This window comes from Balearica regulorum, chromosome 29, assembly GCF_011004875.1.
Source record: "Balearica regulorum gibbericeps isolate bBalReg1 chromosome 29, bBalReg1.pri, whole genome shotgun sequence".
NCBI classification, from domain to species: Eukaryota; Metazoa; Chordata; class Aves; order Gruiformes; family Gruidae; genus Balearica; species Balearica regulorum.
In genome coordinates, this window is record NC_046212.1 from 679221 (window position 1) to 693412 (window position 14192).

The following is a 14192-nucleotide window of genomic DNA, read 5'->3' on the forward strand; positions in this document are numbered from 1 at the left end:
ATCACACCAGCATGGACAGACTGAGCCCGGTAGGGTGGTTGAACTCATCCTCCAGCCGTGGAGAGGTTGGGGCAGACAAGCCGTGCGTCAGCAGTGAAGTCTAGGAAGCAAAGTGGGGGAATAAATTATGACACCCGGTCCTCAGCGTGCCTTTCATGGGATAGATGAACCTGCCCACACCCTGTGCTGCTTCCAGACTGGGTGAGGAGAGACACATTTCTCCAAAGGGCAATTCAGAACGAAATTGTCTCGGGGGCTTTCGGCTGCGCCCAGGCGAGCCGTGGGAGGGAAGAAGCCAACAGAACCATCTGGTTTTCCCTGCATCCAGCTGTGCATCCAGCTGTGATGAGTGCTGCCTTGGCAAGCCCTTCCCAGCCGCGTTACAGAGACCTTTCAGTGGGTCACGGTCCCGTGGAAACTGGGGACCCTCGCAGAGAAGAGGGAGGGGGCAACCTGATCAAACCTGAACCCCAGTCTCCTAAAACGATGGGAGAAGGTTTTTCCCCTCCCTGCAAGGGATGTTGGCGGGGATGTCCAGGCGCATCCTACAGACTCTGCCCTTAACGTGCGTTAAGGAAAGTGGGGTGTTTGAGGAAGAAAGGGCCTGATGCTGCATTTTGGGAAGCTCCGCTTTTTTCTGGCTTTCTTCTAAAATCAGCGTACTCTCGTGAGAGGGTTTCAGGGGTGGGGTTTGGGATTATTTTCTTTTTGTTACTACCAGAGCTGGTTCTCACTGATTTCTTTAAACAAGGGCTTTTTTGTTCTGCCTCCAGAGATCCCAAACAATGTGAGAGATCCCAAGTGAGCTGCGCATCCCACGAGCGGTTAAATATCCTGCGTTTCCAGACTTCCTCGTGGCCACGCTAATCTCTAGATGGAATAAAGGTATGCAAAAAGCGCATCAGGAAGGAGAGCAGACAAAGTCTCAAAAAAACTTTGTTAGAACTCCACCAACCCTGCCCGTTTGGAGATTCGTGTTTGAGAAAATATCTGTGCTTTTGTAATATCGGGGAGGGAAACAAAACCTGTGAAGCAAAGCGTGAATTATGCATGTAGTTTATTGAAGGTACAGCTGAAAGTTTGGAGTAAGCGAAGGATAATCAACTCTGTTCACTTACATATTAAAAGCGTTAAATCCGTCTATCTAGTACACACACAGGAAAAACAACGCATGCATTTAACTACAGAAATATAAGGTGCTCGTCGGTGTGTAATTAAAATCTGCTCTACCAAACCTGGTGTAGCAACTTGGACCAATTTACATAAGCATTACCAACCCTCTCGTAAACAGGAAAAATTGGATTTTCTGGTGTCATTAAAGAAGTTAAATAATAGCTGCAACTCCATCTCGGACAATTAAAATGCGGCTTCTCTTTCTGAAGTTGGGATGACCAAATTTTTCATGCTTTTGCAACAGCTGCATCAGGGAAAGAAAATCCCTGCTGAAAAGGGGTCAAGCAGAGAGGACTGATTTAAGATGCTGTGTGGAGGCAGGTATGGGCTCTCTGAAATGAAAACCTCGCTTGGCTGAGACCGCGGCAGTAGGTTTCCCCCAAGAAGCACATGCAAGAGAAGGTGGGTTTTGATCATGCAAAGAGTTTTCGGTAGAGCGACTAGCCTAATTGTGTGGGCACGGGCAGCGCATGGTTGTGTGATCCCTATAGCTGTCGGAAGGAAGGGGAATACTGTTTTATTGCAGAAATGCTGATTATTTTAAAATATGATGTGTCGTTGCTTCCCGGTCTCTACCGGGTTGTTCTGACCACGCGCACGGCTGTGCTGTACCTGCTCCCGGTGCCGCACACCCCTGCCCCGGGAATGATGACGGCTCCCGGGCTGCACTGCTCCACGCCAGCGCACACGACGTTCCCCAGGTTGCCCATGCCGGTGGTGCACTGCACCCCCTCCGCACCGGAGATCACTTCTCGCCCCACGCAGCTGACCGCGCTCCTCGCCCCAAATCCACCCCCCACCCTGGGAAGGCAATCTACGCTCCGGGTGCTAAAGCCGGTGCCGGCGACACCAAAGGAGGAGACCACCCCTAACCCCGCACCGGCCCCTCCTGTCTTGACGGCACATTTGCCTCCAATTCCGGATAGGGATCGGCACTCTCCGACGGTGCCACCGCCGCTGACCACAGCTGTGGGAGAAAAACAGGCTCAGTCAGTCCCAAAGCAGCTAAAACCCAGCTTATAAGGAAACTTATAAGCTTAGAAGACTTGTAAGGAAATTAAGGGAATGCTTCGTTAGCTTACCTACGCTCACAGGGTTGCCAGTACATATCCTGTTAAGAAAAGAAATGTCTCAAAGATGTATTTAGGGAAATATTCCTCAAATCTACAAGCAAATAGAGGTGCTGCCCAGCCATTGTCTCCTTGGCAGCCCTGCAGGTACTTTGGCTTTTCTGTGCACCCAGGTGTGAGGTGCTGGTCCGAATTGCCCACCGAAGCACAACGGGGTTGGATCCCCAAATCCCATAGACATCTTAATATCCCATCCTCTTTTTGTACTGCAAGCAGGGCATCTGACTGCAGCCTGCGCGGTGCACTGCGATCCGACTGCCCTGGGAGGATGAGGAGGAAGCAGGGATGATGCTCCCCTCTGCACCCATGGGGAACCACCTTCACCCAGCATTTCTCACTGCCTGTCTCTCCTCCTGATGGGTTTTGCCAACTATCGTTAGGGATGCTCCTACCTGCTCTCTTCTCCTTCCAGCAGTGTCCTGTAAGTGGCAATCTCGATGTCCAGGGCCAGCTTGACGTTCAGCAGCTCCTGGTAGTCTCTCAGCAAGCATGCCATCTTGTCCTTGGCTTGCTGCAGTGCAGTTTGCAGGTCAATCAGCTTCTGCCGGGCATCTTTGAGGGCACAGTCGCCCCGCTGCTCAGCGTCGCAGATGGCCGTCTGCAGAGCTGCGATCTGTGGACAGTAACGGGCAAAGGGGTGGCCACTGGTGATAGTAGGAGGCATCTTCACAGGTTCCTTGTGTACCCCCTTGTTTCTCAGCTAGGAACTGCCAGAGACTCTGGATTTAGGCTGGACACATGCAATGGCCAAGTCTACTGGGGATGAAGGGGAGGGGACCTGTTGGCTGCACCCCGGTAGGAAGCATGCGGCAAACACTGTTCTAGCCAAACCAACTGTCTTCTGCTTGTTAGCTAAGTGAGAAATAAATCTGCTTCTTTTTGTATCGACAGCCTTAAGTTGAGAAGCTACAAATATATAGGCTTAAGCTGGGTGGGGGGGTGTGTCTTTACAGCTCAGCAGGGTGGGAGCTGGTGAGGACAAAGCCCTTTGCTGGAGAAGTTGCACACCCAACAGTTGCACGCTGCCCATGGACCATTCAACCTTTCGTCCTACCTGTTTCTTCACGTTGTCCGACTCACACTGCAGCTTCTGGATCATCCTGTTCAGCTCGGCTATCTCGCTCTGGTTGTTTCTCAGGTCATCGCAGAACTTGCCCCTGCTGCTGTGGAGCTCCTCCAGCTATTGAACGGGAAGAGGATGACGTTAACGCACCCGAATCGCCCCTTCCAGGGAAGGTGGTGACTCTCCGGAGCTGCACTGCCGTGGGTGCTCCCGGGAAGCACCCAGACATGACCTCAGCCCAGACAAGGCAACAGTCCTGGGTAGGTCCTGAGCATTGCCCTTTAGGAAGGGGATGGTGTTCCTGATGGGTATGCACAGAGGAGACCTCTCTGAAGCAACACTGTGATCTGCTGAGCTCTGTTTTTACAGAAAAGTCTTAAACCACAGTTTTGAAGGGGGGGGGGGGGGGGGGGGGTGGCATGACTTTCTTTAGCAGACAGCAATGCTTTCACACTGTGGGGTGGGTTTAAGTTGCATCAAGGAGGACAGAAATTGTCCCCAGAGTTTTGTTGGCCAAGGGATTTCGTTGCCATCTGTGCTGGTGGTGTCAATACTCACTCTGGTTTGGTAGAAGGCCTCCACTTCAGCCTTGCTCTTCTGGGCAATCTCCTCATAGCAGCACTCAACACTCTTGATGATGCCTTCCATGTCCAGGTCCCGGCTGTTGTCCATTTGCACGATGACAGAGGTGTCACACAGTTGGCAATCCAGCTGAGCTCTCTCCTGCAAGACCCATCACGTGTCAGTCCCCTTCCCTCAACCAGCCCAAACCAGGCGTGCAGGCACCCTTGGCAAAGGGGGGGGGGTCTGCTGAGAAGGTGGAGGATTGGGGGGGTTCTCTCATTAACGGCCAACTAGACCATGGGGTTCTCCAGGTGGGTAACTGGTTTCCAGCAAGGGCTGGCAGCTGGGACCTGTTTTGGTGGCATAACATGGGATTGCTGCATGCAGTTCCCTAAGGAAGGGTGGGGAATCCTGGTGGAGCAACTCGCTTCGTTGCAACTCGGCGTTTCTGGCTGCGTCAGCAGTTTTCTGGGCTGCGAATCCCTCGGGCGTGGGTGCTTTGGGCCCCGGTGCCTACAGCCTGCTGGGAGGCGTTTGGCTGGAAAAGGTGCGAAGACAAAAGTGTCCCCTGTGCATTTTGTTAAGAACTTACTACATTTTAGACGGAAGCGTTACTTTCACCAAAATATTTTGATTAGTGTAGCTTAAAAAGTGAAGTGCTAAAAATATTTGGGTTTTGAAGAGTGAGATGTTTCAGTAGTTCCCAGGGATGGTTTGGATGAGAATTTGAGGGGCTTTTTCTTGCAGAAGATCCCTCCCATTGCAGCCAGCAATGAGAGACAACCAGGAGACAACGTGCCTTCCCAGCATGTCTGTGACAGTGTTGTTACCAAATACACATAAAGAGAGAGAGATTTTTGGGATGCAATTTCAGGATTTTCAGAAAAGATACCTTTCCCTGCATTTAGTGTTGGTGTAAGAGCTGGGGGCAGGGGGGGCAGCAGATGATGCGTCATCCCCAGGGCAGCAGACAGGGAGCCGGGAGCTCTTACCTCGGCGTAGATGCACTTCAGGAACTCCAGCTGCTGCCGCAGGAGGCCCACTCTCACCTCCAGCTCCTCCTTGGTCAGGTAGAGACAGTCCACATCCTGGAGAGAGACACCACGTATTCGGTGGAAAGAGGTGAAGAAACAGGGACTGTGGCAAAACTCATTTTTTCTGTTAGATTTGGAGGAAACCTCACCATTTCCATCCCTTAGGACTATCTGGGTTTGCGTTGGATGTGCTTACAACCCGGTGGGGGTTCTCCAAATTCTTTGGGTCTCCTCTCGTTGGAGGTTACCCGGTGAGGGCTCAGTGCCATGGTGCTGAGACTCCCCACTTCTCTCCCTGACCCCACACCCGGGTTTTGCCCACGTGCCTCAGTCGGTCTCACCGACATTGTCCCTGATGTGACTCACCTTCTTGAGCACCACAAACTCGTTCTCCGCAGCCGTGCGCTTGTTGATCTCATCTTCATATCTGCAGGAGGAAAGGAGAGGTGTGGGATGCTGAGCCCCGGCAGTCCTGTCCCCACCACCCGAGCGACCAGTGCAGAACATGGGATGGGTGATTAAAACCAGAGCCTCTCCCTATTCTCTTTGTACCTCCTTTTTGATTTTTGCTTTGTTGCTCTTTCCTTCCTCCCCACTGGGCTTTGTTCAGCAGTTTTAAATAGTCCACGCCAGCAGTATCGGTGGCTGGAGTGAGGTGGCAGTAAATCAGGCCAAACCACTAGAAATGCAAAACCGTGTAGTTCAGCTGAAGGCTTGGGTTGGTTCTTCTAGCCCTGCTGCTTCGTGTGATGTTTTTCTGAAGCATCCAGGACTCTGCTCTGTTTATGGGGAGATGGTGGCCAAAATGCCCCAAGGGAGGTCAGGAGCTTGAGCAACCTTTGAAACTCCCAGGTGCAAAGGGAAGGAAAGTAGTGCGTAATGACCAAGTAACTGGCACCTAGAAGAACTTTCACAAGACGATTCTATGAGTCTGACCTCTCTGTGGTGGCTCAGTGAGAAAAAACATCTGAGACTGTAAGTTCTCTGGAGAAAGGATCACTCTTTTCTCCTGTGCTGTATAACACCAAGTGGCCTGGTTCGTGGCTTAGCAGAGGACACGGGGAGCTATTAAGGAATATCTGCAGCTTCGATTAAAAGAACAATTCCCACATTCCCTCTGGGAAGAGAGGATGAAGCCTAGCAGAGACGATGTGGATAAAGCGTGGGGTGGAGACAAAGAGGCTGGGGGTTTTGTGGGGATGGATGGCACCGGGGACAGCCAGAGGCGCAGATGATGTGGGAGATTTGATATGGCAAACCGTGGTGGTGCACAGGAGTGTTAGGGAGAGGAAAAGTGGTTCCCTGTCCCTCTCCCTAAGGAAAAATTGTGGTTGAAGAGCTCTCCCAGTCCATCGCCAGCATCTGAGGTGCAGCAGTGGGACCCCAGTACAGGAAACCAGCCTGGTACTGGTGTCCCCTGCCCTGCTCCCCTCCCTCTGCCCCAATTTTTGGACCCACCAGTGCAATCGCATTGGCTTCACGCTCAGAAACGCCGCTCGGGCCAGCAAACACCCCAGTCTGCAGCTTCTCTCTGCGTACACTTACTTGCACTTGTACTCTTGAACCAGGTCCCTGAGGCACCGCTCCTCGTTCTCCAGCCTCTCTCGCTCCCCCAGCACACACTCCAGCTGCTTCCTCAGGTTGCAGATGAAGTTCTCGAAAACGGGCTCCAGGTTTCTCCGGGAAGCTGGGAGGACATACTGCTGCAGCAGCTCCCACTTGGTGGTCAACACCTTGTTCTGCTGCTCCAGCAGCCGGACCTGGGGAAGCAAGAGATGCGAGAGTCATGCAACCCCCTCTTGTCCCAGGCAAAGGCGCTTTGGGTTTCTCCCCTTCCAAAAGGAAAAATGAAAAATAAAATCAGAAATGCGAATGGTTAAGTGCTGATTTCTCGGCAGCCTGAGTGAGAACAGCATCTTCTCTGAGCTAAACCTGGTCCCACCCAGGACTCGTATCACAGGCTGAACAACATCGGTGCGTTTGCTCTGTGTTGAGGCCAATCGTCTCTTTGACCAAAGCACAGTTCAACCAAGCACCAGCTCTTCCCCTGCGACAACTCGCTGATGGAGGATCCTCTGCCTCCTCTGATGGGCTGATTACAATAACGAGTCTTCCGCAGCACTAAGAGCTCTATCCAGGATCTCATTTGAATGTATCTGATTTAAACTCTAACCACGGATATTTATCATGCCTTTCACTTCTAGATTAAAGAGCTCTCTAGTACTTGAGAACCTTTATGGATCATGAATAAGTCATTTTTCAAATGGGAGGAAGCGGAGTGGCTCCTCTTACGTGGGTTTGGTTTTTCCAGCTGCAGAACAACTCACAAAGAAAATCAAGATCAGACAGAGCAAAGGTTTCTCTGCCGCTTGAAAAATCATTCCCTATAATACATCCCTAAACAGCAATGAAAACCCTTAGGCTTAGCTAAGATAACAAGGATAAATAACATCTGTTTAGGAAATCACCAAATCATTTCATTGACAGAGTGGAGGGACAGAGAAGTTAAAATCATTCATTTCATTTTAGCTAGACAGCTATCTTTCCACATCTCCTTGATGAAGCACACAAACGGTTTTAGAAATGCAAAAGTCCTTTGGAGTTTACAGAGGTGTGATAGCAATGTCAGATTATACATTTGTAATAAAAGTTCCTATTTTGCCTTTTTACATTTCTGTGTGTCCATCCCTTCTCTCACAGGTTTTGATTTACTGTATCCCTGGAGCCGCTCCTGATTTAGCTATTTAGCAGACTGGTGACCATCAAAAAGCTAAAATACCGGTGCAGTTGCCTTGGTACAAGGCTTAGATCCAACGTCTCCAGGTCAGGACCACCATGGTCTATCAGAGACCATTGCGAGACCCGGGTGCCAGCAAAAAGAGCTCCCGACGTTGTCTCCCTAGAGACAATCCATCCATCGGAGCCTAGAGAAACGAGACAAACAGCCAGCCTGGAGGGAAGCGGGGTCTCACCTTGTCGATGAAGCAGGCGAACTGGTTGTTGAGGTTCTTGATCTGCTCTTTCTCGTGGGTCCGCACTTGGCACTCCTCGGGGTCGACCCCCACGCAGAGAGGCTTGAGGAGCTCTGGGTGGATGCTGACGCCCCGAATCCCTTCGGATCTACCTCCACCGAGGCCGATGCCGATGCCGCCGCCATAGCCTCCGATAGCCACGCCGTCCCCAAGACCTCTGTAGCTGCCCAGGCCCCCATAGCTTCCGCAGTTACCAAACCCCACGACAGTGCCCACGCCAAAGCGTCCTCCGCCGTAAGCCACGCCGCAACGTCCGACGCCGGCGCCACCGTAGACCCCGCTGCGGCAGCTCCCACCAAAGGAAATCCTTTGCCCTCTCCCCAGGTCGCAGACGCTCCGGCTGCTGAAGCCACCGATTCCACATCTCCGTCCCACCGGCTGGCAGACGGAGGCTGAGCTGCTGTTGCCCCTGCCGAGGCCGCAGACGGCGGATGCGGAGGAAAAGCCCCGTCTTCCCAGGAGAGAGCTGGAGGTGTAGCACTGTCGACTCATGGTGGCTGGGGTGGACGGGAGGTGAAGCGGTAACGGCAAAGCAGAAGAGCAAGAGAGGAGCAGGGAGTGAAAGAAGGAGATCTCCTTTAGCTTCTCTGAGGCAGAGCCCTTCTCCTTATATACATTTCAGGAGGTGCCTGAGATGCAAAAATTTAATTTATCCACTGGGTTTGGTCTGCCTGGCAGCAAGGAATGGCTTCCAACATTTTAAACCCACAGCAAACACTTCTATCTCATACGAAATAATGTGGAAATTAAAATAAACTGCTTTGCTTGCAAGCTTCAGTTTCAGGACTTATATTTTACTTAATTAATCTGCTTCCTTATTGTGTAATTATAGTTTAGCAAAATAATTCAAGGGGTTTTTATTCATAGCTTGTTTACGGTTCGGTTTCACCACAGCGTTTAATTATGTTTCAGGACCTCCTGCAAAATGTCGTGGCGATGCCGCCTCTTCCAGGGTCTCTCGCCAGCTCAGGGCTGGATCTTGAGCAATGACCGGTGCCGATAGGGGAGGAGGAGGAAGGCGTATCCGTCAAAGCACGGCACCGACGTTGTCGGGAACGTTCTTGTAAGCATTCGTCTCTTCCTCTCGTGGGTATGGCTACGGCTCTCGTAGGCGATTCGGTTGGAGCCGTGTTTGCCGGCTCGTGCGCTGATAAGCGGAGCAGGATGGGGTTGGTGGTTTCCTTATCGATGGAGCATGAACTGCGCGAGACGGTGACGAGGACAAATTCGGTCGTGCGGCAGATGGTCTGGAAAATTTGGGGTTCATGCACGTGAAGGCAAGGCAGTGGTCCAGCTGGGCTTCGCGTACCCCTTAGAATGCCTGGAATTGAAAATAAGGCATTTCTGGGAAACGCTTCGCTGCAGACAGCAATTTATGATCGAATTAAGTGCCGAGGGAAGGTGATAATTTTGTTTAGTATCTGGGTGTGATGCGACCGGTGCGCACGGCAAATTCACGCAAACGATAGCTGGAGATGCAACAAAGACGTGAAGCAAAGTGTTACAAACAGGTTGAGAAATGTTAGCCGGAGTAAACTTTTTTCCTCGTATTCCTGTGACACACCTATCTGACGTTAAATTATTCTAGTAATATCTGTTAATGAGAAGGTACTCTACCTTCTTAATTAAAATTCTTAAAACTATTTTTGAATTTGCTTGGAAACAAATAAAGTTTCTTTTTTGCCTTAACAAAGGGGTCTAATCACAGAATCATAAGTGATTGCATAGCTTGCCCTGAGAAGTCTTTGCATCTTTGCTGGGGCAAAATTAACCAGTTCTAGGAGGATTCCTAGTCAATGCTATTGTAAATTTGAAATAGGTTGTCTTGAATTAAAAATAATGCAAGGGAATTATGATGATTTAGAATATTCATGGAGTCTTTCCAGGTAAAGATCTTCCTTTTTTTTTTTTTTTTTTTTTTTTGCAGGTCTCATAATGGGTTGAAATGAACTGTAAAATACTATATGCAATTATAACCATGGAGTAGTTTCATTGTAGCTGCATTGGTCTGAGTATATTAGGATGAACATCTTGCAATGAGATGTACTTTCATTTGTGAGATTGGGATAGTTGGAGAAAGCAGAAGAGCTTTTGGGCTCCTTCATGTCATTCTGCCCAAGGTAATCCAAGCACCGGAACCTCTTGCTAGTAAGTGAAAAGGGGGAATTATTTTGGAAATTTATTTTATTTTGTACTGAAGTGTTGGTGCAAGCATTGTAGAGGACAGTTGGGCACGTGGTCTGAAGCCAAGCCTGGAGCGCTGCCTGGGAATAGGGCATTCATGGCTGGGCTAGAGCATCACTTAGCCTTTAGGTAGGTCCATACAACATGACTTTCATGAAGTCTTTTAGGTGGGCACAGCCACGGGCAAGCGGAAAAACAGGGAGAAGCCAGGCTGTCAGATTACTGGCACAAGTGGCTGTGGTTCTGCTTGCTGCACGCCTGAGCCCTGCACGCTGGCTTGGTGCAGCTGCGGTGGGGCAGAGTCGAGGCATCGGAGACTCCAGCTCCTTTCCATGGCAAGACAGACACGGCCCTTCACCCTTGAGGGCAGCGACCTGCTGGTTTTTCCAGGTGTCAGAAACCTGGATCTGGTTCGGGTCAGGTTCCTGCTTTCCTCCATATCTCTGCTTGGCTGCACGCTATAGAGGACCTTGTGCCACCTGGGTGATACAGGCACCGTTTGAGGGCTGTAGACCCTCCAAGCCCCTGGTTTTGTTGGAAAGCAGGGAAAATGCCACTCATGGGACAATCATCATCCACGTTTCTCCACCAGCTGCGAGCTCTGAGATCCCTTCTTACGTACGACGTGCTGCCAGGCTGTTTCCCCACGGATCGAAAGCAACAAACCTGCGCTTCAACCTTTGGCTCCTCCTCGCAGCCCTAAGAAGTGGCTTCTTCCAGGTGCCCAGCCTTGCACATCAGAGAGGGATGGTTCAGGGCAGCGCTTGTGGTTTCCATCTGCTGAGCTTTCACAAAGCTGGTTCTCAGTCACATGGTGGAAGCCCTGAGCACCAGTTACATCAGCTTCAAAGGAGGAAGCACTCTGATGTGATTTTGGTCTTCTGAAGAGAAGGATTGCAATCGCCTTTGTTTCATCGGCTGCACACATGCACAGCACTGGCTCAAGTCAGATGCAAATGCCTTCTTCTTAGAGAACTTCTTCATGTCTCCATGCTTTGTCCTGGCTGATTGCAGGTCAGATAGTGTTTGAAGAGCTCTAGAAAGGGACTAACCTTCCTCCTTACAAGGAAGAGATGAAACCACTGTTTTCAGGCTGATGGGATTCAGCATAGCTTTAAAGCAGCTTCTTACACCCAGATTTACTGGGGAAATCCCTGAGGTCCTTGGCCCTAAATATGCCTTGAACTGTGGTGGCTCCCATGAGACTTATGCCTTTGAGATTTACATGTACCCATGTACGCTGGGATAAATTAATTCTGCTTAAGCACCTTACTAAATTGGGACCTGTTAAGCCATCCGAGCAGACAGGGAGAGCCTGGGGGGGGTTTCCAACCTCCTGCTACCATTTCAGCTGTAACAACCCAGCCATCCAAGCCTGCTTTCTCCCAGAGAGAAAACCTCTTTTTAAGACCCTCACCTGAGAAAACAGGGTTGGCAGGGCTTGGCCACGCTGGTGCTCTCCCTCCTTCCCTGCAGGCTGGGCAGTTTTTGTGGCTCCTTGTGAAAGGGACCATGAAGTCACCGTTAAAATGAGGCCCCTGGGACATCTCCCTCTGGTTTCATGGGTCCAGCTCTCCAAAGCTGTTCCCAGTCTCTTAACTGCAGCTTGATTCTGCTCCCACATCAAAGCAGTTGGTGGATTTGTGGGGACCGGGGTAGAGATGATGGTTCCATCGCCACTGGGCACCTTGCTTTCCTCCCAGTAACCTTGCTCTACAGTAGATGTTCACCCTCAGCCTGGCTTGTCCCTGGCCATTACGCACCTTTTATGCTGCTTTGGGGCAAAAAGATGGACAAGATAATCCTTGAGGTTCCTTCCAGGCCATTCCCAGAGCATCAGTGGTCATTACCCATCTGCACCATCTGCATTTGCAGTACTTCCAGATAAGACCTTGCCAAAACCTTTACCTTCCTTCCGCAGTCTTTCTGCTGGACAATAATAAACTGTGGGTGACCAACATCGGTCACATCACCAGTACTGATGAGAAGATGTCGGGTTATCATGGCAGTAGCTAAGCAGAAGAGAGTATAGCTCCCAAATGCGATGTCTCATGCAAGGAACATGGAGAGCTACCTGCTAGCCAGAGCTGGATGTCTGCCCTGCCTGTGTCCACTGTGTTGCACTGGCCACGCTTGGAGCCCTGACAGCAAATCCAGGTGCTTCATTCCGGACAACTTTGTCATATTCTGGGCAGTTCTTTACTCGTGTGATGGAAAACCTGGGCGTTGGATGCAGAGCTGTGTGCGTCTTTCAGACAGAGCTGCTGTGAGTTCTGGATGTTTGACTGCAGTAGGCAGGGTGCCGGCGGCAGCACAAGGCAGCTTGTTTGGATTTTTTTTTTTTAAATCTCCACTTCGATGGTGTTACCAGATGACCTAAGCCCAGAAACTCTCCTTCCTAGTTCTTATTTACCATCTTATTTTGCAAGACACAAATAGGTTTCATACCAAACACCACGGGGTCCACCCCTTTCCTTTGAAACATTCCTCTTTTCCATAGGAATTCGTAAGACACTTTTGCATCATCTAACCAACTTTGTGCTAACACTCGGGGCCTGATGGACTATTAGTGCTCTGAGTAATGGGGCGGAATTGGTACGGCAGTGTCATGATGAAAGCGCAGCAGCCAGGACTAAGCACCGGGAATTGCCACCGCAGAGGGAGAGCAACCGCGTGCCAAGGGAAGGGACGAGGTTTGCACTGCAAGTGTTTTTCTGGGGAAAGGTAGGCGATCCTTGTAAAAAGCAGCCATGAGAACCATATCAGATTTTGAGGTTGGAAATACTGCTGTACTGTTTCACAGGACAGTTGTCTCTTCTCTTCTACGATACAGGCTTTTTTAACCAGAAAACATGTTCCTTCTTGCACTAAGCCAACCGGGGACTCCAGAGATGCCCTCCAGCAGCTGAGGGAAAGGGGAAAGTGTGGGAGGAGGGAAATTCAGCCACTGAATTTCAACTAGTTCCCATTGATAGGTCTGTAAATCTATGTCTGTGTGTGCACATGAGTATATATAATAATGACCTTAGAAAGTAGCTGTTCAGTGTGTGTGGTTAATGTAATAGAGTTAATTTTGCAAACTTATAAACAGGTTTCTTTAAAAAAAAAAAAAGTGAAGTAGAGACGATGCACAAACATTGCGTGCAGTTTATTGGCAGCACAGCAGAGAATGCAGAGCTTTTATCAGCGATACGATCTCTGTGTGCCGTGTTGAATTAAAAAGCATCACTCTGCAGAGAGGGGCAAGGAGAGATGTTCAGTAGAGAGCAAACCCTATTATTGGCCTTGTAAATGTGACTTGGCAGGTGATATAACATAAAATAAAAACACTTCTAGTGTGGGAGTTCTCTTACCTGAATTCAGCTACCTAAAAACTAGTCACTGAGTTGAAGCTAAAGGCATGGGCTCCATGAACAGTCGATGAGAGAGCTCGGTATCATCAAGCAAAAGATTGTTTTCTAAAGTCACTAGCGCAGGAGAACCTGGAGACAAGGAGTCACGCGTTGGAGGGCCACGGGGACACGATCCGTGAGGGAAGGTGGTATCTGTATGCAGCCACCAGCCTCAGCAAAATAAAAGGACAAATACGAACCAGGAGAAATAACAATGCTGTGTTTATGAGCACCTATTCATTAAACTTTCCAGATGGACACTCAGATTAAGGAGATTACAGAAGGTATAGCTTCTAGAGGACATACCTATTATCTTAATGAATGGTTGGAGTCACTATTGTGATTCATTTTGCCACCAGCATGCAAAAAACTCACGATGTGTCACTCCAGAGGTGGCGGCTTGGTGCGTAAGCTCTGTATTATGGTTGTCTCCACCAGGTTAACTAGAGATAAAGAGCAGTATTTGTCCTAGAGGAATCTACAACCAACTTCTATTCATCACAGCCCTAATACTCAGAAATACCTGCTCCAGAGTTACCTAAAGCCCCAGTGATATCTGCCCTGGAGAGCAGCAAGCTGAAACATTGGGCACCACAGTCTGTATTTCCCCAGCTCAGCAA

At 49.9% G+C, this 14192-nt stretch overlaps 1 protein-coding gene and 1 long non-coding RNA gene across 2 annotated transcripts in view; one reads left to right on the forward strand and one right to left on the reverse strand.

Moving 5' to 3' along the window:
- The window catches only part of LOC142598638 (uncharacterized), a 40102-nt gene extending 31514 nt beyond the window's left edge, over positions 1–8588 (forward strand). The window contains exons 12-14 of the long non-coding RNA XR_012832697.1: positions 774–885; positions 3442–3626; positions 7665–8588. This is a non-coding gene — a long non-coding RNA (uncharacterized LOC142598638). The remainder of the gene's footprint in view (positions 1–773; positions 886–3441; positions 3627–7664) is intronic.
- LOC104634505 (keratin, type II cytoskeletal 4-like) lies at positions 1746–8488 on the reverse strand. Its single transcript, XM_010301044.2, has 9 exons — positions 7937–8488; positions 6510–6724; positions 5331–5391; positions 4923–5018; positions 3925–4089; positions 3358–3483; positions 2696–2916; positions 2256–2284; positions 1746–2140 (listed from the first exon to the last, which is right to left on the reverse strand). Exons 1-9 carry the CDS (start codon positions 8486–8488, stop codon positions 1746–1748), a joined length of 1860 nt encoding a protein of 619 aa, XP_010299346.2.
- Positions 8589–14192: the final 5604 nt, after the last annotated feature.

Bases quoted from the DNA above. Each gene is read 5' to 3' on its own strand.
- LOC104634505 (XM_010301044.2), bottom strand. From the start codon at position 8,488: ATGAGTCGACAGTGCTACACCTCCAGCTCTCTCCTGGGAAGACGGGGC. The intron at 4,090-4,922 runs GTAAGAGCTCCC...TGGGTCTTGCAG, and splicing joins TGAAGTGCATCTACGCCGAG to GAGAGAGCTCAGCTGGATTG. The intron at 2,917-3,357 runs GTAGGACGAAAG...TACTGTCCACAG, and splicing joins CGGACAACGTGAAGAAACAG to ATCGCAGCTCTGCAGACGGC.